We start from the raw sequence: 21,616 nt of genomic DNA on the forward strand, positions 1-21,616 counted from the left end.
GTTGTCATAACCTGAGCTGAGCCAGAGGACTAGCCTCTTGTCAGAACCAACAGTCTAGTATGAGAATAAGGACAGGCTGACACTCACTAAGAGCCCAGCTTTGGGGGAATATGACCACTAAATCCTAGCTCTTCCCCTGTTGTGAGGTACAAACAGGTCGTTGTCTCCAGAGGCCATTCAGGCACAGGCTCAGGGTCACTGTGACACAAAAGTGCCTGACACCAAGCAGATGGTGGTTCCCTGTACCTCTTCTGCAGTCCTTTTTTTTTTTTTTCTTTAAGATTTATTATGTATACAGTATTCTGCCTACACGCCAGAAAAGAACACCAGATCTCATTTCAGATGGCCGTGGGTCACCATGTGGTTGCTGGGAACTGAATTCAGGACCTCTAGAAGAGCAGCCAGTGTTCTTAACCGCTAAACCATCTCTCCAGCCCCCTGCAGTCCTACTCTTATGTGTGAGGGGAGGCTGACCACCACAGCTGGGTGATGTGTAAAACAGAAAAAGCCCCAAATAGAGGTAGGAAGCATTCGGATCCAGTAGTGGGCAGACCCAGAAATGCCTCCCACAGACGACTAGAGACCATGAACAGCCAGTGCTGAGCCAACACTAACTATTTACAGCAAGACAAAAATGAAGGCAGGTTCTTGCAGGGCAAGCGTCTCAGTCAAGGTCTGAAATCCTGGAATATCCTTCATTCCTTCCAAGTCCTCAGAAAGCCTAGATCCTCATCACACTGTGCCCATATCAGCTAGTGTCCCACACCACTGCCCCCTTCTAGGTGAGTCCTCTGGGACGGCCTTGGCCTTCCTCTCTAGCCTGAGGGCCTAGCACAGTGCTGGGATGTGACAGGGCCTCAGGCAGAATGCCAGGAGAGGCAGAGGCAAGACTCTGTTTTCTAATGCCAGAGTCCTTGTGAGCAGGCTAAGAACAGTCTCTGGATGTGGTGCAAACAGGAACATGGCCAGCGTGACCAGACAGCACAGCCTTAGCCTTTCCCATGGCCACCAGTGAAGCGGCAGGAAGGGTAGCTAGGGTGCGTGGACTGCCGTCATTCAGTGCAAGGGAAGGGCCAGATGCACATTTCAGAGTCCTCAACTGATCATGGGGGTTCTAGAACAAGAAGCTGCAACACAGATGCAAAATATGCTATTTATTTGGCCACACGGCTGAGGGTGTGGGCCTGCACAGCTGACACTTGGAAAAAGGACATGGGGACCAGAGGCCTGGCTTTCCCACTGCTGTCAGTACCGGCCAGAAGTGGCCAGGGCTTAGCTCCATGTTGTAACTTCCTATGACTGTCACATGTAGACCGCCTGTCCTGGGCAGATGGCCACCTGCATTCTTAGATCTCTGGCAGGGCAGGCAGAGGCTGAGTCCAGGTAAGGTAGGAAGCTGTAGAATTCTTCACCTTCTCCATCTGTGGGGGAGTCATGGGAGGGATCCATGTTAAGCCTTGTCAAGAGCCTGGCACCTGCTCTAGCTCTGTAACTCAGCTGTGCACACCCCACAACCTGCCCCTCCCCTCAGGCACCTCTCTCCTTCCCTCAGTCCTGCCCCGTGATCCTGCAGTGCCCACCACCAAACATCAAGTTGCTGTCACAAGCAGAGTGCTTTAGGTGTCAGTGTTCTCCTCTGTGACCCTCCTGTCTAGACCAGGATCTGAACGCAGGGTCCACGAGTACAGAGCCTGATATCCTAACAGTGAACTACTGCTGTACTGTGGAGACCTGCAGATTCCCCCAGGGTCTCCCATAACCCCTAGTTCTACCTCCCATGGAGACTCTGGCTTCCACACTCTCCCTCCAGAGCACCCCCCCAATTCCATGCCATGGCAAAGAGCAGAGGCCAGGAGAACTGAGCATCCCAGTCTTTACCACGCCCCCACTCACATCCGGAGACATTTGTCTTTCCCACCACTTGCTACTCTCTGGCCATCTGGACTCCAGTCGACAGCATATACCTAAATGGAGGAAGAGGTCGGACAGTGGAGTAGTAAGGGCAAGAGTCAAGGCGAGGGCTAATCCCATCCCCCACGGGCAAGCATACCTCATCAGCATGGCCAGGCAGGTCTGTGGCCAGTTTCTGGGCCTTCACATCCCACACCTTCAGTGTGCTGTCGCTGCTGCCACTGACCAGCAGCCGGCTGTCAGCCGACCAGGCAATCTGGTACACAGCAGCCACGTGGCCACGAAGGGAAGCCAAGTACCTGAGCCAGGGGAAGCCAGCAACAGATATTAGATCTTCTACATGTCCTCTATACTCACAACAGTGGTTCTCCACTTTGGCTACCTGCTAGCATTGCCTGGGCCCATGCTAGACCATTTTAATCATCACTGGCCATTACTACTGTGTAAAACTTCTCCAGTTAAGTTGCTCTAAGGCTACCTCCTGCTAAGCCTCCAGACTCGTACAACTCTGCACGTCTGAAAACCCAATGTGCCACCTGCTTAGCCCATCTGCCCGGTGTCCCCTGATACAACAGGTGCCAGCTGACAGGTGGCACAGAGAAACAGTAGGCCAGGCCCAGCTGCAGCTTTCAACTTAATAGCATCTAGCTGTGATGTCTGGATAAGCCATTAGGCCTGGGATGCAGTTTACTGGCTTTTTTCCTTTTGATTTTTCAGAGACAGTTTCTCTGGGTAGCTCTGGCTGTCCTGGAACTCACTCTGGTCCCAGGCTATCCTTGAACTCACAGAGATCCACCTGCCTAGGCCACTTGAGTGCTGGGATTAAAGGCAGATTACTTCTTGGCTTCCTAAAGGAACTGAATTATCATTTCAAAGAACTATGTGAAAATACATAATGACAAACATTCCTTCTCTGCTGCTCCCATACACACGCCTCTTTTCCAACCCAATAATGGCTGGTGCACCACACCCTCTCACACCACCAGGACCTCTCAGACTTTAGCTGACAGGACAAATCACCAGGTGATCTTACAAAATGCAGACCCTGATTCATAAGATCTGGAGTCCACATTTGCATTTTTAAAGATTTATCTATTTTACGTATACAAGTGCTCTATCTGTATGTGTCAGAAGAGGGCATCAGATCCCACTATAGATGGCTGTGAGCTGCTGGGAATTGAACTCAGGACCTTTGGAAGAGCAGCCAGTGATCTTAACCACTGAGCCATCTCTCCAGCCCCCTCCAGCATTTTTAACCTTTAAAAGAGATGCATTTTTATTTCTAAATAAATACATGACTGTGGGTGCCTGTGGAGGTCGGAGGCATAGGATCCTCCCTGAAGCTGGATACATGTGGCTGTAAGCTACCTGATGTGGGTGCTGGGGATTGAACCTGGGTCCTCTGCAAGAGCAGTACATGCTCTCAGCTGCTGAGTCATCTCTCTAGACCCCTACACTTTGCATTTCTGTTAAGAAATGCTGGTGCCACCAGTATGTGGGCAACACAAGAGGAACAACACAGTTCACCTTCTCCAGGGCTGCTGCTGCATCCCTGGTCCTGTGGCTAGCCCTAACATTTAGTGCTGGCCCTAAAGATGTCACCCTACTAATCCAGGTCCAGTGTATGTGGAAGAGAAGCATGGGCTGAGGACTCCACCAGCACCACACAAGTACTAAGTGGGTACACCAAGCTCATGGCATGCCACACTGCTACCAAGGACAGCCCCCATCCCTGCACTCACTTGCCCGTCCTACCATCCCACAGCTTGATGGATTTGTCGAAGGAGGCACTGGCCACGATGCGGGAGTCAGGAGAGAAGAGCACCTGGTTGATGAGGGCCTGGTGTCCTGTCATCCGCGCGAGGGGCTTCTTGTCCTCTGCTGGGGACCACAGGAATAAGGTGAAGTCGTCTGAGCCAGATACCAGCCTCTCTGGGCCTTGGCCCTGGGCAAGAAAGCACACCATGTTGGATGTGGTCTGATACGATACTGGCTATTTACATAGCAACAGAGGCCAGAAGCAGGGAAATGAGGCCTGGAAGGGACACAAGCTCACAGGAAATTCCAGGTTAGCCCATAAGGAGCAGGAATTCCATACAGGCGTGGAAGGAGTCCTAAGATACAAACCAACATACAGAATGGTGCTAAAAGTGAATGGCTTTTGTACCCCCCCCTGTATACTGAGTGCATGAACTGCCATACTGGTAACGCTGGATGCTTCCAGAAGGGATGCATGACTTTGTGACAGGAGATGTTTCATTATCTTTGTATCTATTGAACCCTAGACCATGTAAATGTGTTCCTTAAACAACAAAGGAAATAAGAGACAATAGTAGTGGGCCAGGCGGTGGTGGCGCACGCCTTTAATCCCAGCACTCGGGAGGCAGAGGCAGGCGGATCTCTGTGAGTTCGAGGTTCGAGGCCGGGCTGGACCGATAGCCTCCGAAACAATACAGAGAAACCCTGTCTCGTAAAAACCAAAAAAAAAAAAAAAAAAAAGAGACAATAGTAGTAAATAAGATAATAAAGGTTAAACGATGCCCAGCCTTTTAAGACTTAAAGATTATAAAGAATGATGACTAAGAACAACTTTTTGGGATACAAACATTGAGCTAGGGTGCTAGAAGGAACAGGCCCAAGTGACTGGAGTTTCTGAGACCAGATGAGAAAGAGTCCTAGGTCAGGCAGTAGTACAGCACGCCTTCAATTCCACCACTTGGGAGGCAGAGGCAGGCGAATCTCTGAGTTTAAGGCCAACCTAGTCTACAAAGCGAATTCCAGGACAGCCAGGGCTACAGAGAAACCCTGTCTGGAATCCCCTCATCCCCTCTCCACCCCCCAAATGTCCTGGGCTGGGTTTGCATGCTGGTGGCACATACTCACCCGCACAAGGTTGTAGCGTCTTGATGCTCTCTCCTTCAGCTCCTTCACTGTGCAGGTATGGGGGGGAGGAGGGGAGAGGGAAGGCGGGGGAGGGGGATGACAAGACTGGTTAGACACTCGCCCATTAGGCCGAAGAATTGGCTCCTTCCCAGGCAGCCTGCTCCCCTGCCCCCTCACTCACAGGACCCCTTCAGGTCTTGGGCATTCACTGTGGCTTCAGCAGGCTCAAAGGCCCCTGTGCGCAGGGCATAGTCTGTGCTAAGTGCCATGGTGTTCACCCAGTGGCCATGACCTTGAAGAGTCCGGCACAGCACTCCCTAGGGCAGAAGGAGGCAGGTCAGACATGCACATACACACCATAGGATGAGGGGGAGAGATCATACCCCCACCGTGGGATGGGTAACGCGGGACAAGAGTCAGGAACCCAAGAATTCATCACTCATGCACGGTCGCCTTAGTCAAACCTGGAGGCTCAAGAGCCTCTTCATTGAACTCTACAACAACCCAGAATCCCCACAACACTGAAGTATTAACCACTGAGCTGCTGTTCCAGAAGCACTGGCTGGACTCCTAACATAATTCTGGAAACACCAGACTCACTGATACCAGGTTTGTGACCGGCACCCATGACCCAGGAGACCGGCTTCTGAATCCCAGCAGTCCTTACATCATGGGCCCTCCAGACTTTGATGGTGCGGTCCTGGGAAGCAGAGTATAGGAGCCCGTCCCCTCCCCAGCAGAGGCAGGTAACTGATTGCGTGTGCCCGGTGAGGATGCGCTCACAGCGACCTGCGGTTGTGTCCCAGACTCGTACGCTGCCGTCTTTGGAGCTGCTGGCCACATAACGGCACTCAGGGTTCCTGGTGAAGGGGGAAATGCAACCTCAGGTTTAACCGGGCAGACTCAGAGGCCGAGGACAATTTCGTGATAGCTTTCTGACGGCATAGCAGAGCTGTGCTCAGGTCCAAGGTGAGCAGCCACCTCCCAGCAGCAGGGGTGTGGCCATGGAAGGCCAAGCAAGTTGTGACTGACACCTGGATGCTTCTCTCACTCTCTCCAGAAAATGTCTTTGTAGTGAGCAGGGGAAGGGGGCAGCTTATGTTCCAGTTCATGCCTCAGCCGTCACTTACATGTGAAGGGGCTCCCAGCTCAGGCCTGTGATCCACTTGCTGTGGCCAGTCAGGGTTCTGCCCACCTGCATCCCTGTGCTTGGGTCCCACAGGAGAATCTGAAGGACAGAAGCTCATAAAACGCTTTCTACAACCCGGCTACCCCCCAACACACTCTTCACGATCCCGGAGGTCATTCTCTGCCCATTCATCCAGATGTCTCCTACCTGGCCATTCTTGCAGCCAGAGGCCAGTTTCTTGCCATCTGGGGACCAGGATATGCTAAGGACCCAGTGCCGGTGTCCTATAAATAAAGCAGGGGAGGGAGACAGTCTATTCATCTTTATCTCTTGCCAGTGCCTAGCAGCGTACGGCACACTGAAAACCCTCCTTAACCAACTGTCAAATAAATGAACTGAACTGAAGGAGAGGCAAGGGAGAAAACACAGCCCAAGCGCTACAGCTGTGCAGCTTATTGTGGGCAGCACGGCCACTTTCTAAAGTCCGTACCTGACATATGGGACAGGTGTTTCTTTACACACTGTCCCTTCTTACATCAGCTCTAGGATGAAAAGAGCCACCCTCATTCTCCAGATGAAAAAAACTAAAGAATAGATAGTGACTATACCCTGCAGTGAACTCCTCTATGTGGTCCCCAGACCAGCAGCAGAACCCAGAACCTCTTAGAAATGTACTCAGACCCCACCCTTGAGCTGCTGGGGAATGTGGGGTGTGGATGGTGCGGGGAGTGGTTAGGGACCCAGCTAGCATCTTGTAGTTCAACAAGCCCTCCAGGTGATTCTGATCTATGCTAAAGTCTGAAAACGCTTGTGGCAGAGGAGGCTGACTCTAAGTCAGGCTGTCCCCGCTCCCCATCCTGCCCCAACCACCACACTGGTCCAGTTGCTGCTCGTTTCTAAGGAACAGGATGCCAATGGTTTGGATTCTTCCGAGTCCTACCAGAAGCTACGGCTAACCACTTGGCACTCGTTAAAATCCCTTAAATGGCTAAATGTAAACTGACCTTTGCATGTGAAATGCGGTGTCTCGGTGCTGAGATCCCAGAAGCGCACGGTGGTGTCTCCGGAGCCACTGGCCAGGTACCTGGGGAAGAGAGGCCGCTTGACTGCTGCAGAGGTGGGGCCCACCCTGAGACACTGCACATGTGCACGCCTGCTGCCTAGCCAACCATCTTCTGGGGGACAGACTCTCCTCTCCTGAGAAGGAGAAAGGGACACTGATGCCACCTAGAAAAGACCCCAGGAGGCTACTCCTCACTTCTTTCCTGACAGGAACGGCTACAGTCATAAGCAGGGTTTTTCATACATATTTTTTCTTTTTTGAGACAGGATTTCCCTGTGTAGCCCTGGCTGTCCTGGAGCTCACTCTGTAGACCACCTGCCTCCGCCTCCTGGTGCTGGGATCAAAGGTGTGCACCACCACCCCAAGTGCTGGGATTGAAGGCATGGGCCTCCACACCCAGCTCAACTGTTCATATTCTTGGAGTACTGTGAGAAGAAATGATTCATTTCTATAGGGAAGTTACAGATGCAGAAATATGACTTGTTTAAGTAACACAGCTTGGAAAGAAAGGGGCAACTCAAATCTCCAGAGATCCAAAACAGACTCTTTCCAGGCAGGAATCCTTAGCTTTTGTGGACTAAACCCTAATAAGAAAATCTATTACTTGCAATTTGAGTCTAGACCTCAAGTCTATGACAGGCAGCCTAAGAAAGACCCCATGTAGTGTAACTCCGGAGGGTTCTCTCCACCCCAGTCAGAGGCTGCACCATCCCAGTGATTCTGCCCATGTACTTACTTTCCCGTAGGGCTGAAGGCCACAGAAATGACTGCTTCACTGTGACCTTCCAACGAGCTGGTGCACCGTGTCACAGCACGGACTCTGAAGACAGCCTGAGGCTGGTAGATGATGTCTACGATTTTCTCTGTCTCCACAGACTGCGACTCCAGCGTCTTCCCCAGGGAGGACACTATCTCAGCATCGTGGACATAGAAAGCAAGGGGCAAGGGCTCCTCCTGAGGGCAAGAAAAAAGGAGTAAAGGGCAACTCTGCCCCAGGAGGGTGAGCCTCTGCCCTGGGGAAAGCCAGCTTCCCTCGGAGCTGTGGGGAGGACGAGGCTGTCTTCTTCCAGCCGCCGTGCTTGGGATACCTCATTACTCCCCACATGCACGAGCTTTTTAAGTTGCTAACGAGCAATCCTAGGCCACTCACAGAATTTTGGAGCTCTTTATCTGCATCTCAGATCATAGGGAAGTAACCATTAATATCCCCATTTGGTGGATTTAACAAAATGCTTGGTGCAAATAAGCAATTGGTTCAAAACCCGAACCCTGAGACTAATTCAGGTTCTTGGTGTTTTTAAGGTCTAGGATGAGTATCGTGTACTGTTTTGTAAAACACCAACACTATGCTGCACCTGTAAAACGAATATTCAAAGGGATGGTTAAAAAACGCAGACCAAGGTTTGGTAGAGTAAGAGGGTGGGGGTGGGGGTCCACCAGCTGCACCTATAAGCTTGTCACTCCTCCCCAACAGAGGGCAACATCAGTAACACGGGCAGAAAGGTTAAGAGCACAGGTTTTGAATCTGGTCAGACCGATCTGGGCTCCAATGCTCAATTCAACAACTACTGCATATCACCAGGCGAATAATTTAATCTGGCTGGGCATCTTTGTATAATGGGGATACTTACGTTGGGCTGTGACAAGGAGTCATGAAATACTAAATCAGAAGAATTCAAAATATAGCCTGTCTGCATGCGTGTCGGCGTGGAGAACCTTTTTCCAGGGACCAACCCATGCCACCAACTGTCGGTGAGCAGTGTGTGTGGGGGGGAGGGGTCCCGGAAACACCACGGCTTCCACTCGGAGTGCTCACCTGGGCCAGCAGCGCGTTGCACACGAGCTGCAGCTTGTCCGGCGTGATGTCCACAGGCACGTCAAACGGGGAGCCCAGCAGCTGGCCACCCTCATCCTGGAACTGCACGAGCAGCCGCTGCACGTCGCCCGCCGCTGCCTCGTCCTGCACAAACAAGGCGGGAGGCGATCAGTCCCCCCTCCACCCTGAGGACCCCAAGCGGAGACCCAGCGTCCCCGCCCTGTGCGCGCGTACACCCACCGCCACAGCGTCCGCCATCCTGCGTCCCCACGTGGAGGAGGAGCGAGGAGGAGGGATGGAGCGCCGCGTTCGTGTCGCGGAGCAGCCGCCGGCCACAGTGCCCTCTAGTGTTCGGATGAGATAGTCAGGCTGGAGTGCAAGCGGAGTCATCAGGAGACTTCCCTCCACGCTTTCTTCTCCATCCCTCCCAGGCTGCGGTCTTTCACACTCTTCATTACAGCGACTCTTGCCGACTTTAGCAGACCACGGAAGCTGAAACGCAAAGAAGTTAATTGATTTGCCCGCCTAGCTCACAGAGCGCTGGGGTCCAGGCAGCAGCTCCTTTTCTCTTGTGGTGGAAATCCAAACCAGGAAAACTATTGGGTTGAGGCAGAAACCTAGTTTATTGCTTGGTTTGTGTTTTTTATTTCACTTATTTATTTATTTATTTGTTTGTTTGTTTGTTTGTTTACTTGTTTGCTTGCTTGCTTTTAAGATAGGCTTTGGGTGTGTAGCCTAAATTGGCCTTGAGCTCCGTGATCCTGTGCCTGTGCCTCCCTGGATGCTGGGATTACAGGATGGGCCAACGTTCCCAGCTGTCTTGGCATTTTTTTCTGAACGCTTTCAAGGTGTGGCCCCCTCCTGTATCTGTCCTTTTACATCCCCAGTTTATTCTGTCTGGAGCTGTCATGGACAGAATTGAGTTTCCACTCCCCTCATGCATAAGTCACAAGAAGACAGAGCTTCTAAGAAAGTAAAAAAAGTTGAAGGAGGCCAGAAAGGTTAAGTCCCTAGCAGATGGAGTCACTGGAGGAAAAGCCTCCAAAGTGTACTCTGGGTCCCTCCATTCTCCTTCTCTTTACCTCCGCCTTTACTGGACACACACAGAGGAGAAGTCATGTAAACCCAGAAGATAGATAGCTGTCTGTAAGCAGGGGAGAGGAGCCTCACCAGAAGATAGCTGTCTGTAAGCAGGGGAGAGGAGCCTCACCAGAATCCCATCTTGCTAGCACCTTGACCTTGTACTCTCAACTCCAGAACAGTGAGAAAGTCCATCTCCACCGGCATATTCTTTTGTGACAGCCTCCACAGACCCAGGTGGGAACCAATGCACAGTGTTCATGTCTTGCCTTAAATATGCTCATTCATGCATACATTCATTCATCTGACAAAATGAATTGAGCGTCTGTTCTCTGCCTAATATCGTTCTAGGAACTTTGCATGGGTTCACTCAAGGACATCTTTCCTAGGACATCGTCTTTCTTGCTTTGCGTTTTCCAAGCATTCTGGCACTTGTAGAGAGAAGCCTTTTTCTTGTCTGCCGCTTTGGTTTTTCCCTACCAGTCGCCTGGGCTCTGCCACGTTGTAGTCCCCAAATAACACGCAAGATGCTGGATTAGCCGGGCGTTGGTGGCGCACGCCTTTAATCCCAGCACTTGGGAGGCAGAGGCAGGTGGATCTCTGTGAGTTCTAGGCCAGCCTGGTCTACAGAGTGAGTTCTAGGACAGTCTCCAAAACAATACAGAGAAACCCTGTCTTGAAAAACCAAAAAAAAAAAAAAAAGATGCTGGATTAATTATGAAGCTGTTGGCCATTTGCTTGATTTCTTACTGGCTATCTCTGACTTAAGTATTTACCCCATAATTGTTATTCTAAGTATTTCTCTTACCGGAGAAAAGGTCTGGACTTCTTACCCCTATGTGGCTACATGGTGACTCCCTGTGTTTCTCCTTCCCAGAGTACTCCTAGACTCCTAGTCCCTTGGTCCAAAAGCTACAGAGCCAAAGCTTTGCTAGTTTTTGGACCAAGGGATTCTTCATTTAGTTCCTGATTAAGTCATTCCACAAGCATTTCTTCTGTGTCTCCTAAACACCAGGGGACATGACCGATAATAAGGAGTACCTGATCGGGAAGTCCTGTGTATATGTCAATAAAGCACTGTTGGCCAATAGGGAAGCAAGATAGGTGGGACTAGGAGTCACAGCCCTACTTGCAGAAGCTGTTGTGCATGTCCCCATTTGTGGCTTTTCTTCAGTATCTCTCAGGTGTGGGTTTTTTTTGGGGGGGGGAGTTCAAGACAAGGTTTTTCTGTGTAGCACTGGCTGTCCTGGAACTCTCTCTGTAGACCAGGCTGGCCTTGAGCTCAGAGATGCACCTACTTCTGCCTCTTGAGTATGATTTCTGGCATTAAAGGCATGTGCCACCACCGCCTGGCTTCAGGTGTGTTTTGAAAAATATGGGAGGTGAGGGGAGAGGAGATGTAAGTGGAGCAAAGCATAAGAATGAAGATAGCATCTATCCATCCATTTAGAAAACACACCCAGGCTTGGTGGTGGTGGCACACGACTTTAATCTCAGCACTGGAGAGGCAGAGACAGGGGATCTCTGTGGGTTCGAGGCCATCCTGGTCTACAAATTGAGATCCAGGACAGGCTCCAAGGCAACAGAGAAATCTGCCTCAAAAAATAAAAAGAAAATAAAAGGAGACAGAAAAGGAGAAGAAGGAGGAGGAGGAGGAAAGAAGGAAAGAGAGAGGAGGGAGGGAGGGAGGAAAGAAGAAAGGAAGGAAGGAAGGAAGGAAGGAAGGAAGGAAGGAAGGAAGGAAGAAAACATACCCAGGGCACTGTTTGCCAGGCTTTGTACCTGGAATGCTGATAGAAATTCCTGGGCAACATCCTTGACCTCCAGGAGCAGACACTGAAGGACAGGAGAGTTCTGTCTCTCTGGTGAAGATATCCTTTTAAAGTTGGCTTTGGAGAAGCAAACAATGCCGGCTCCCAGAGAGAGCCCTCTGCCATGATGTTGCTACTTTTGAAGAGGGAGCCTCCTCTTGTCCTGGGAGGGACCTGGATAGGAAGGTGACAGGGAATTCCAGGTTTGACCTAGTCCTTGCCCCAGGAGAATGGCATCTGATGCAGAGGAAGAGAGCCTGCATCCATTGGAGTCACAGCCAGGTGGGAGGCTGAGGCTATTCATCAACGCAGACAGGGAGGGACAGAGACAATGGCACTCAAACAGCAGCCCACTCACACGCCAAGTCAGCAAGTCCTGCTGGGCTTTGCAAAAGCAGGCTCTTCCTAGCAAACGCAGGGCACTGTGAACAAGTATGAAGAGAAGGGATCTTCCTCCACTCTGCACTCCTCCTCCCTCCACAGAGGCTTTTCTGGAAGTCTCTAGAGGGACCTGGGCAGCTGCTGTGTGTCCAAGTCTATCAGTCCTTCAGCTGTCACTCTGCTCCCAAAATAGCAGTAGTATGTGTGCCTGGAGGGGGGGCAGGGGTGGTGGTGGGGGGTGAGGGTGGAGAGATGGGGTTGGTTGTTTATCTGGGATGGAGGTGGGGAAGGGGCTTTACAAGTTTGCCTAGGCAGGGCAGGTCTCTCAATTCCTGTCTCTTCTGGATCTTTCTCCCACACTTTGAGGTGTGAATCCAAAGTCTGCCCCTGAATGGGGTGCTTAAGGGTCAGAGGGTAGTCAACCCTTTATGTTCAGTCCAGGCAGGGGGAGGGCCCTGTATCAATGACAGCCTCCAGGAGCACCTGCCCCTGTGGCCAAATATAGTCTGGAGTTGCTGGCTGGGGTGATAAAGTCTGCAGGGTGGGGGCTGGGAGCAGCAAAAGGAAGCTGGCTGAGGTGGACAGCGGAGCTCAGGAGCAGTACCTAGGAGGAGGCATCCCTGGGAGACGACTGGGCAAGGAGAAGGCTGCAGGGAAGGTGGGTGACACCTACCTGGTTGAAAGAGACAGACAGACTCTGACAGCCCTCTCAATGGGGGTCAAGCTCCAAGCAAATACCAATGTCCTTTGGGGGGTGGTCAGTGGATTTTGGGGTGCTGGAGTGGATCCCTTCCAGGCAGAATCTCCACCCTACACTGTGGAGAGGGAAGCCTGGGGCTCTGGTTCTCAGGCCAAGAGCCCTGCCCGGGGTACCCAGCAAGAGGCTGACCACCCAGGGCTGCCGGTATTCCCACAGATGGCAGAGGCAGAAGCAGCGCAACTGAAGGAGGAAGGGAACCAGCATTTTCAGCGTCAAGACTACAAGGCAGCCACCAAGAGCTACAGCCAGGCCCTGAAGCTGACCAAGGACAAGGCCCTACTGGCCACACTCTACCGGAATCGGGCAGCCTGTGGCTTGAAAATGGTCTGGGCACAGGGCAGCATGGGTGGGCTGAGGGCAGTTAAGGCTGGAGACAAGGTCGTCATGGCCTGATAGAAATGAGTCATCATCCTCACTGTGCCATCTTGACCCCCTAAGTTGGAAACTGTGCTTCTAACTTCCCAGGCCACTGTCGGGCCACTCCTTTTTAGAGCAGCCCTGTGACAGCCCTTCTTACCCTTCCCATATTGCAGTCAAGAAACCAAGGTTCAGAAAGCATGGAGAATTGGCCAAACTCTCCCAGGTGTAGAGGAGCTGGCATTTAAACCTGGGGTTGCCTGATGCCAAAGCCTGTGCTTTTCTGTACCAGGCACCGAGGGCATCCTGAGCCTCTGATAACCTGTAGCTCCCCAGATAACTTCTCCCCTCACTTAGGAGACGTGTCTCTACCCTGGGCCCCCACTAATGAAGTCTCTCATTCCGGTTTCTCAGGAGAGCTATGCCCAGGCAGCTTCAGATGCTTCCAGAGGTGAGTGCCACACTTTCCTCTCACCCAGCATGCCTGCACAGGAGTGTGGGCCTGGCTGCCATTGTTTGGAGGTGCTATAACAGTCTGTGGGTTCTGATGGTCAAGAACCAGCTGGAGAAGGGAATGAAACATCTGGTAATATTAGCCCAGGGAAGACAGCTACCAGGTGGGAGAGAGGGTTTCGTTTCACCTCGGGGGCTCCAGGGCCAGACTTAGGATAAGAGGACAAAAGGACAGGGAGGAGTTTGGGTAGGAATAGGGAGTTTTTTTTTTTTGGCGGAGTTGCCTGGCTACCTCAGAAAGGATGGGGAAGGGGCGGGTACCCTACTTCAGGAGATATACAAGCACCAGTCAGATGGGCCCCTGATAGGAATCCTGTGGCAGAGGACGCCTTGGGAATCAGATAGAAGTTGGGGTGTGTGCTGGGAGTGGTGCAGGGGGAGAGGATTTGGACGCTTTCTGCCAACCTTGAGACTATGGATCCTTCTCCCTATCAAAAGATGGTATGAGCCAGAAAGTTCAAATGGGTATCTCTAAGGAAGACATCCCTCCTGGGCCGTGGAATAGGGACATCAGTCTGTAGCCCCGCCCCTTGAGGATCTGCCTGTCTCCCATCTGTAGCCATTGATATCAACTCTGCTGACATCAAAGCCTTGTATCGGCGATGCCAGGCACTCGAACATCTGGGCAAATTGGACCAGGCCTTCAAGGATGTGCAACGCTGTGCTACCCTCGAGCCAAGGAACCAGAACTTCCAGGAGACGCTGCGGAGGCTCAACACCAGTATCCAGGAGCAGGTAAACTGGGCCCTTCCAGAGAACTTCGGCTGCTTCCATCCTATTCATAGGGGGAGATGGGCTAGGGAGGTTGAGATGTGATGACAGAGTTAGCCAAGCCCCTTCAACGGCAAGCTGGAGACAGCATGGAGCATGGGCAGTGTCCATGGAATATCGGGGCAAGCACACCTACCCGTGAGAGATGAGAGAGCTGTGGTGTTGGGTGAGGGCACAATCTACCCACGGCTACAGTTCCTTTAAATTTCAGATGGAAACCTTAAACGGGAATTATGGTCACCTAGTGAGTCTACGCCGTGACTCTATGTGGACAAAGAGGTTCTGGAATCCTTGGGAATCAGGGAGACTAATGAAGGATAGAGGGTCAGAGTCCATGGAAACATGAGATCTTTGCTGGGAATGTGGACAAGGCATGGAGAGCTTGAGGCAGAGAAGAGGAGCCCTGTATCCTCCCCTGGCTCAGTTACTGACTTCTTTCTGATTGACCCCTAGGACCTCTCGGCTTCCTCCTGGAAGAGCAGGAGGGCAATAATTCATTCAACCGTCTTCTCCAGACACTCAGTAACTCCTGTGTGTCTGGAGCGGCTGTGACTGGACCACCGCACACTGTCCAGAGTGCAGACTCAGTGCTGTGAAATGTTACAGAGGGGGAGATGACACAAGGGGTGGGTAGGGGAGGAGCCTTCCCAGGCCAGAAGGAGGGAGGAGCAGCTCTCAGCTCTAGGAGGCACAGATGGAGCTGGCTGGATGATCATTTAGGCCACATTATGAAAGATCCAGAGTAGCATAGGGTGGGACGTGAGAGGGTCTAGACCCCAAGACAGAACGGTTTTCACTTGCTTGGCGGGATGCTTGAAAGCCTGGAGACAAATTTCTACTTTAGTCTCCATTGACACGTCTGGTGGTTGATAGCCCATGAGATAGAGTCTAAAACTGGGCTGATGTCTTCCAAAGATGTTGTGGTGATTATACTTGATAATGATGGTAACTAATTGGACTGAGAGCTTTGTGGGTCACAGAATTGATTTTGTTCACCTTTCTTTCTTTCCTTCCCTCCTCCCCTTCCTCTCCTCCTCCTCTTCTTCCTCTTCTTCCTCCTCCTCATCCTCCTCTCCTTCTCCTTCTTTTGACACAGGGTCTCTCTATGTGGCTCTGGCTGTCCTGGAACTCACTATGTAGAGAGGCTGGCCTCAATCTCACAGGGGGATCATCTGCCTCTGCCTCCCAAGTGCTGCAATTGAAGGAGTGGGCTACCATTCCAGCTGCTTGTCCACTGTCCTGTCCCTGACATCTAGAACCGTGCCTGGCATAAAGTGGTTGTTCAGTAAACCCTGAAACTAGTATTAGCATCCTTATTATTATTGTTATTATTATGAGGGGTTGTGGATGTCAGAGAAGATAGAGGTTGGCTCTCTCACCCCACCCTTTTTTTTTATTTATTTATATGTTTTGGTTTTTCAAGACAGGGTTTCTCTGTGTAACATTGGAGCCTGTCCTGGCACTTGCTCTGTAGACCAGATTGGCCTCAAACTCACAGAGATCCATTTGCCTCTGCCTCCCAAGTGCTGGGATTTAAGGCGTGTGCCACCACTGCCCGGGTCCCCCCACCTTTATGAGGGTCTTGAGGATCATCTCAGGTCTCGAGCTTGCTGTGCAAATGCCTTTCCCAGCTGAGACATTTCTCTGGTCCCGGTTACCATTTGCTCGGTGAATAAATGAATGGATGTGCTGGGGTCCAGAATATATCTAATATTTTCTGAGTTGAATACATGAAGAGTAGACAGAAATTATGTGGGCCAGCTGCCTGCCTCCCTCAGGGCTTCTTCCTCTCTTCTCAGCTCCGTGTGCAGTTTTCCACAGACTCCAGGGTACAGACGATGTTTGAAATCCTTCTCAACGAAAACAGCGAGGCTGATAAGCGGGAGAAGGTGAGTAATGCCTCATTCATGTCAGCAGAGGGCGCGCTCTATCCGCGGCTCCCGATAAAGGCTTCCTGGGCCTGGGAAGTTAAGTGGTGTCCATGAATATGGAGAAATTTGGCTTCGAATTAATTCCATTAGAAAATGGCACTAACTATAAGAAGGACCAAGATTGGGCTGAAGCCAGTGAGTCAAGTCAAACTGCAGGAGGACATCTTTGTTTAAAATCAGATATTTTGTTCAATGTGAAATTGTTGACCCTTGATTTTGATTAAAAACATTTTTGACCTTTGATTTTGATTAAAAACATTGCCTGTCTGGATATTGGACTTTTTGTTGCCTCCTTAAATTTTGCACCTACAGAGAATATCTGACTGGCCTCAATATAGTTTTGATTCCAAGAAACACTGACACATTCAAATAATGCTTTGTCTCATTTACAAACACTACAAAGAGGTTACGCTGAGATATTTTAAAAAATATTAAAGTATTTACTGGTAACTGTCTTTTTTTTTTAAGACAGACTTTCTCTCGAGACCAGCCTGGTCTACCAAGCGAGTTCCAGGACAGCCTCTAATGCCACAGGGAAACCCTGTCTCGAAAAACCAAAAAAAAAAAAAAAAAAAAAAAAAAGACAGACTTTCTCAGTTGGGCAGTGGTGGGGCACGCCTTTAATCCCAGCACTCGGGAGGCAGAGGCAGGCTCCTACTCTCTCTGCTTACACTCCAGCTCCCCGTCTCTCTGTCTGTCTACCCATAGGCTCCCTGTCTGTCTCTCTGTCTGTCTACCCATAGGCTCCCACTCTCTCTGCTTACACTCCAGCTCCCCGTCTCTCTGTCTGTCTACCCATAGGCTCCCTGTCTGTCTCTCTGTCTGTCTACCCATAGGCTCCCTGTCTGTCTCTCTGTCTGTCTACCCATAGGCTCCCTGTCTGTCTCTCTGTCTGTCTACCCATAGGCTCCCTGTCTGTCTCTCTGTCTGTCTACCCATAGGCTCCCTGTCTGTCTCTCTGTCTGTCTACCCATAGGCTCCCTGTCTGTCTCTCTGTCTGTCTACCCATAGGCTCCCTGTCTGTCTCTCTGTCTGTCTACCCATAGGCTCCCTGTCTGTCTCTCTGTCTGTCTACCCATAGGCTCCCTGTCTGTCTCTCTGTCTGTCTACCCATAGGCTCCCCGTCTCTCTGTCCACCTTGCCATTCTGCTCTTTTCTCAGCTGTGGATTTTCTTGCTGCCCTCCTCCCCTGCGTTAGGGGCCTTTGGAGGTTCATATATCTTGAGTGGGAAGAAAGACATCAGAGTGAGAAGAGACTTGGTGACTTCCTAGTCCCTTAGCTCAATTGCCTCATTTTTCAGAGGGGCTCAGCGAGGTGCTGACTGGAGCTGGCCAGTAGTAGAACCTGAACTCTCACCCCTGGGGTTTTGAGTCCTATTTACTGCACTATCTTTCACCTACCTGATGACCCACAGCTTAAGATTCCCTTGAGAAGATAACAGGAAAAGAAAACATGTGACAACCATGTTAAAAGAAAATGATTTTAACATGTAAAAAATTCATATTTCCACTTTTTCCTGGCCCTTCTCCACCCATTGTAGCCATACAGTTGTATTTTAACACCGCCACACACTGAGTGAGTCTATGACCCCAATTCCGACTGCCAGTATTGTTTCATGTGGCTTTGCTGTATCTGTGACCTCACTCGCTGGTGTGGGATATTTCTTTCTTCTTTTTTTTTGTATTTTTGGTTTTTTGAGGCTGTGTCATATTTCATCAAGTTAGTCCTTAAGCAAATTGCTTTGATGATGATGATGATGATTCTTTTAGGCTGTTTCCAGGAGCAGGACTGTAAGATGACGGAATAAACCAATGTTCTGAAGATGCACTAGGTTCATGGTCAAGGCCTCTATCCAGCTTCCTGACAACCCTCATTGCTTTTCCCTCAGGCTGCCAACAACCTCATTGTCCTGGGCCGTGAAGAAGCAGGGGCCGAGAGGATCTTCCAGAGCAATGGGGTGGGCCTGCTGCTGCAGCTGATGGACACTAAGAAGCCTGAGCTGGTGCGAGCTGCAGTGCGCACCTTGTCTGGCATGTGCAGTGGACACCGAGCTAGGGTGAGGGGCTGCGGATTGGGACAGGTGTTGTGGATGGCAGCGGGTTCCACAAGGCAGAGAGTGGCACACAGTCAGGGCTGTGGCTGGAATAAATAGAACTTGAGATAGAGCCTAAAGAGTTCGCTGCCTTCTAGCCTGGTTCACAGGAACCATGGTGCAAGGGTGCTCCGGGCCCTTTCCCTGCAAGCCGGAAGTGGGCTTGGCTAAGCAAAGGTATTGTTGAAAGCAGGTTACAGGAAGAGCTGCATTCAAAAGCATTGTAATATACATTTCTTCATATTCAGCCTTTGAGTTCAGTGTGTTTTTTACACTTACATTTTGGTGAGTCTTACCATGTGGACAGACTCAATGCCCCCGGGACTCCAGTGTGGGGTGACATAGCTCAGAGTCTGCTGAAGGAGCTTTCCCAGTCTGTGAGCCCCATGTCCCTAAAGCATGAAGTGGATAGGACAGTCACCACCCATCTCCTAACATGGATGCTGTTCCTGCTGGCGTCTAGGCTACAGCGATCCTGCACACAGTCCGCATAGACAGACTCTGCAGCCTCATGGCCACGGAGAATGACGAGATGTCCCTGGCTGTCTGCAACCTGCTCCAGGCCATCATTGACTCCCTGTCTGGGGAGGACAAGCGAGAGCATCGAGGGAAAGAGGAGGCCTTGGTTCTAGGTAGGAGATATTCTTCTGCTCTGGTTCATGTGGACTCCAAGACAGAGCCAATCACCACCTCACGTTGTCATCTCCTGTGCAGGGGTGGCCTGGTTTGATTTTAGTAAGTGTGATGGGATTATAAGGGTGAAAGTGACATAAGTTACCGAGTATGGAGTTGTCAGTTTGTCTGTCTGGAAGGTGCCGTGATGGGTGGTGACAATGGTTCATATCAGTGTGACTATGTTCAGTGCCACTCAATTTTATACGCTAAAATGGTAAATTTTATGCTATGTATATTTCATCATAGTATCAAGGAAGCTCACTGGGGAGACTTAGAAAGATACAGGAATCTGTGAGGAGGAAAAATATTCTCCCAAACAAAACCCTGACTCATTCAGATGATACACTGGATCCCTCATGTTTTTTCTTATCCATGTCAGTATATTTACATAAATATCATTTAAAATTGGAATTCTGCGCCGGGCGGTGGTGGCGCACACCTTTAATCCCAGCACTCGAGAGGCAGAGGCAGGCGGATCTCTGTGAGTTTGAGGCCAGCCTGGTCTACAGAGTGAGTTCCAGGACAGCATCCAAAGCCACAGAGAAACCCTGTCTCGAAAAACCAAAAAAAAAAAAAAACCAAAACAAAACAAAAAAAAATTGGAATTCTGGGGGAGTGGAGAGATGGTGCAGCAGCTAAGGGCACCGACTGCTCTTCCAGAGGACCTGGGTTCAGTTCCTGGCACCCACATGGCAGCTAACAACTGTCTGTAACTCTAAGATCTGACACCCTCACACAGACACACATACAGGCAAAACGCCAATGCAAATAAATTAAAAAATGAATTATTAAGAAACTGGAATTCTGCATTAGGTCTTTTTTAATTGCCTTCCTGAACAAGATCAATGTTACATGCCTTGTGGTTGGAATGTGAAAAGCCCCCCCATAGTGTCAGGCGTTTGCACACTTGGTCTCTGGTTGGTGGAACTGTTTTGGGAAGTTATGGAACCTTAAGGAGATGGGGTCTCAGTGAAGAAACTGAGTGGGTCAAGGAGGTTGGGTCTTGAGGTTTTCTAGCTGTTTCTCTGTCTTTCTCATCTCTGTGTTCGATCCACTCAGTGGAACCCCTTCCCACTCTGAGCCACCTCAAACCATGAACCATGAACCAAAATATAACCCTTCTTTGCCTTCTGTGTGACCCAGTTATGAGGAAAGTAATTGACATATACATAGTTTAATGTTATTTTTTCTTTTTAGATAGAGTCTTTCTATGTAGTCCCCTTCTTCCATTAGCCCTCTAAGTACTGGCATTAAGACAGCCCACTTAATATTCTTAAAACTTATTTCAATAATATTTTTTCAAACCAGGGTTTCTTCATTTGGCTCTCCAAGCCCAGCCCATTTAAGGTTCTTAAAAGTTATTTCAATAATTTTTTTGTTGTTTTTTCAAAACAGGGTTTCTCTGTGTGGCCCTGGTGTCCTGGAACTCACTTCGTAGATCAGGCTGGCCTTGAACGCAGAAATCCACCTCCTGCCTCTGCCTCTCCAGTGCTGGGATTAAAGGTGTGTGCCACAGCACCTTTCTGGTTCCTTTCTGAGAGGAGCGTAGTTCGTACTCTTGTTCACAAACTCAGGTCTGGAAACTTGATGCTCCATTCCTCGGAGTGCTGAGGAGAAAGGAAGGCTTTATTCAGGAGCCAAAGAGTAGAAATTTGCTTCTCCATGCCAAGGGTGTGGAGGGTGGCCGGGTATGTGATAAAAAGTGAGGGAGAGAGAGAATAGGTGGTGTGGACTCTTCACTCTTTCATGGCCTGCTGTCCCCTTCGCGGCTGCCAGTAGGTGTCTTTGGCTTTGGCCAGGGAAGGGGGACAAGGCAAGTGTACACTAAGTCCAGCAAGCCAGGCTGTTGCTCCTGTTGGGACACTGTTGCAGGGGTGGTGCAGTGCTGGGAATCGAACCTGGGGTCTCGTGTATACTAACCAAACCCTCTCTTACTGAACCCTGAGTTCCAGGACAGCTACAGCTGTTACACAGGGAAACCCTCCCTGGGCGGGGGAGGGAAGAGCAGCCTGTGCTCTTAATTCCAGCCCCGTGGAAGATATTTTTAAAAAAAGTTCATTAGCTGGGTGGTGGTGATTCACACCTTTAGTCCCAGCATTCACGAGGCAGAGGCAGGTGAATCTCTGAGTTCAAGCCCAGCCTGGTCTATAGAGAAACTTCCAGGACAACCAGGGCTACATAGAGAAACCCTGCCCTGAAAAACCAAAAAAAAAAAAAAAGTTAATTAAAACCATATGAAGTGTCCTTGGATCTCTGCCAACCATTTCCTGGCAGTAAGGGGCTTTCCAAGAACAGGAGCTATTTGAAGACAAAGGGGATGTTGGAGGAGACAGTGTTCTTTTGCCAGAGTGACCCTTGGGTGTATTGCTTGGGGATTTCTTAGCTTTGGTGGGGAGGAGTGTGAGATGAACAGCACTGTCTTGGGAAATTCACATGCTCAGT

General features: G+C 50.4%; 2 protein-coding genes across 3 annotated transcripts in view; one reads left to right on the forward strand and one right to left on the reverse strand.

Annotated features, from left to right (window-relative positions):
• Positions 1–1,139: 1,139 nt before the first annotated feature.
• Nle1 (notchless homolog 1) lies at positions 1,140–11,711 on the reverse strand. Of its 2 annotated transcripts, XM_005077079.4 has the most exons (14): positions 11,637–11,711; positions 9,043–9,294; positions 8,803–8,946; positions 7,723–7,940; positions 6,928–7,007; positions 6,131–6,207; positions 5,925–6,022; positions 5,462–5,654; positions 4,976–5,111; positions 4,795–4,841; positions 3,654–3,856; positions 2,051–2,210; positions 1,894–1,964; positions 1,140–1,421 (listed from the first exon to the last, which is right to left on the reverse strand). In XM_005077079.4, the coding sequence occupies exons 1-14, from the start codon at positions 11,694–11,696 to the stop codon at positions 1,409–1,411; spliced, it is 1,752 nt and encodes a 583-aa protein (XP_005077136.3). In that variant the 5' UTR covers positions 11,697–11,711; the 3' UTR covers positions 1,140–1,408. The 2 variants fall into 2 exon arrangements, with proteins under 2 accessions (XP_005077136.3, XP_040605236.1); XM_040749302.1 differs by lacking the exons at positions 8,803–8,946; positions 9,043–9,294; positions 11,637–11,711 and adding an exon at positions 8,618–8,753.
• Positions 11,712–12,601: 890 nt separating this feature from the next.
• The window catches only part of Unc45b (unc-45 myosin chaperone B), a 28,232-nt gene continuing 19,217 nt past the window's right edge, over positions 12,602–21,616 (forward strand). The window contains exons 1-7 of the mRNA XM_040749303.1: positions 12,602–12,732; positions 12,991–13,158; positions 13,606–13,642; positions 14,264–14,439; positions 16,275–16,364; positions 18,296–18,463; positions 18,963–19,131. Coding sequence (XP_040605237.1) covers positions 12,991–13,158; positions 13,606–13,642; positions 14,264–14,439; positions 16,275–16,364; positions 18,296–18,463; positions 18,963–19,131 — 808 coding nt within the window. The 5' untranslated portion in view covers positions 12,602–12,732. The remainder of the gene's footprint in view (positions 12,733–12,990; positions 13,159–13,605; positions 13,643–14,263; positions 14,440–16,274; positions 16,365–18,295; positions 18,464–18,962; positions 19,132–21,616) is intronic.

The sequence above is a fragment of the Mesocricetus auratus genome, unplaced genomic scaffold (genome assembly GCF_017639785.1).
Source record: "Mesocricetus auratus isolate SY011 unplaced genomic scaffold, BCM_Maur_2.0 Super-Scaffold_100007, whole genome shotgun sequence".
NCBI classification, from domain to species: Eukaryota; Metazoa; Chordata; class Mammalia; order Rodentia; family Cricetidae; genus Mesocricetus; species Mesocricetus auratus.

Excerpts from the sequence above, each read along its gene's own strand:
- Nle1 (XM_005077079.4), bottom strand. The coding sequence starts at position 11,696 with ATGTTGCCCAGGAATTTCTATCAGCATTCCAGGTACAAAGCCTGGCAA. Across the intron at positions 8,947-9,042 it reads GGATGGCGGACGCTGTGGCG|GACGAGGCAGCGGCGGGCGA; the intron begins GTGGGTGTACGC and ends TTGTTTGTGCAG. Across the intron at positions 4,842-4,975 it reads CCAAGACCTGAAGGGGTCCT|TGAAGGAGCTGAAGGAGAGA; the intron begins GTGAGTGAGGGG and ends ATACCTGCACAG.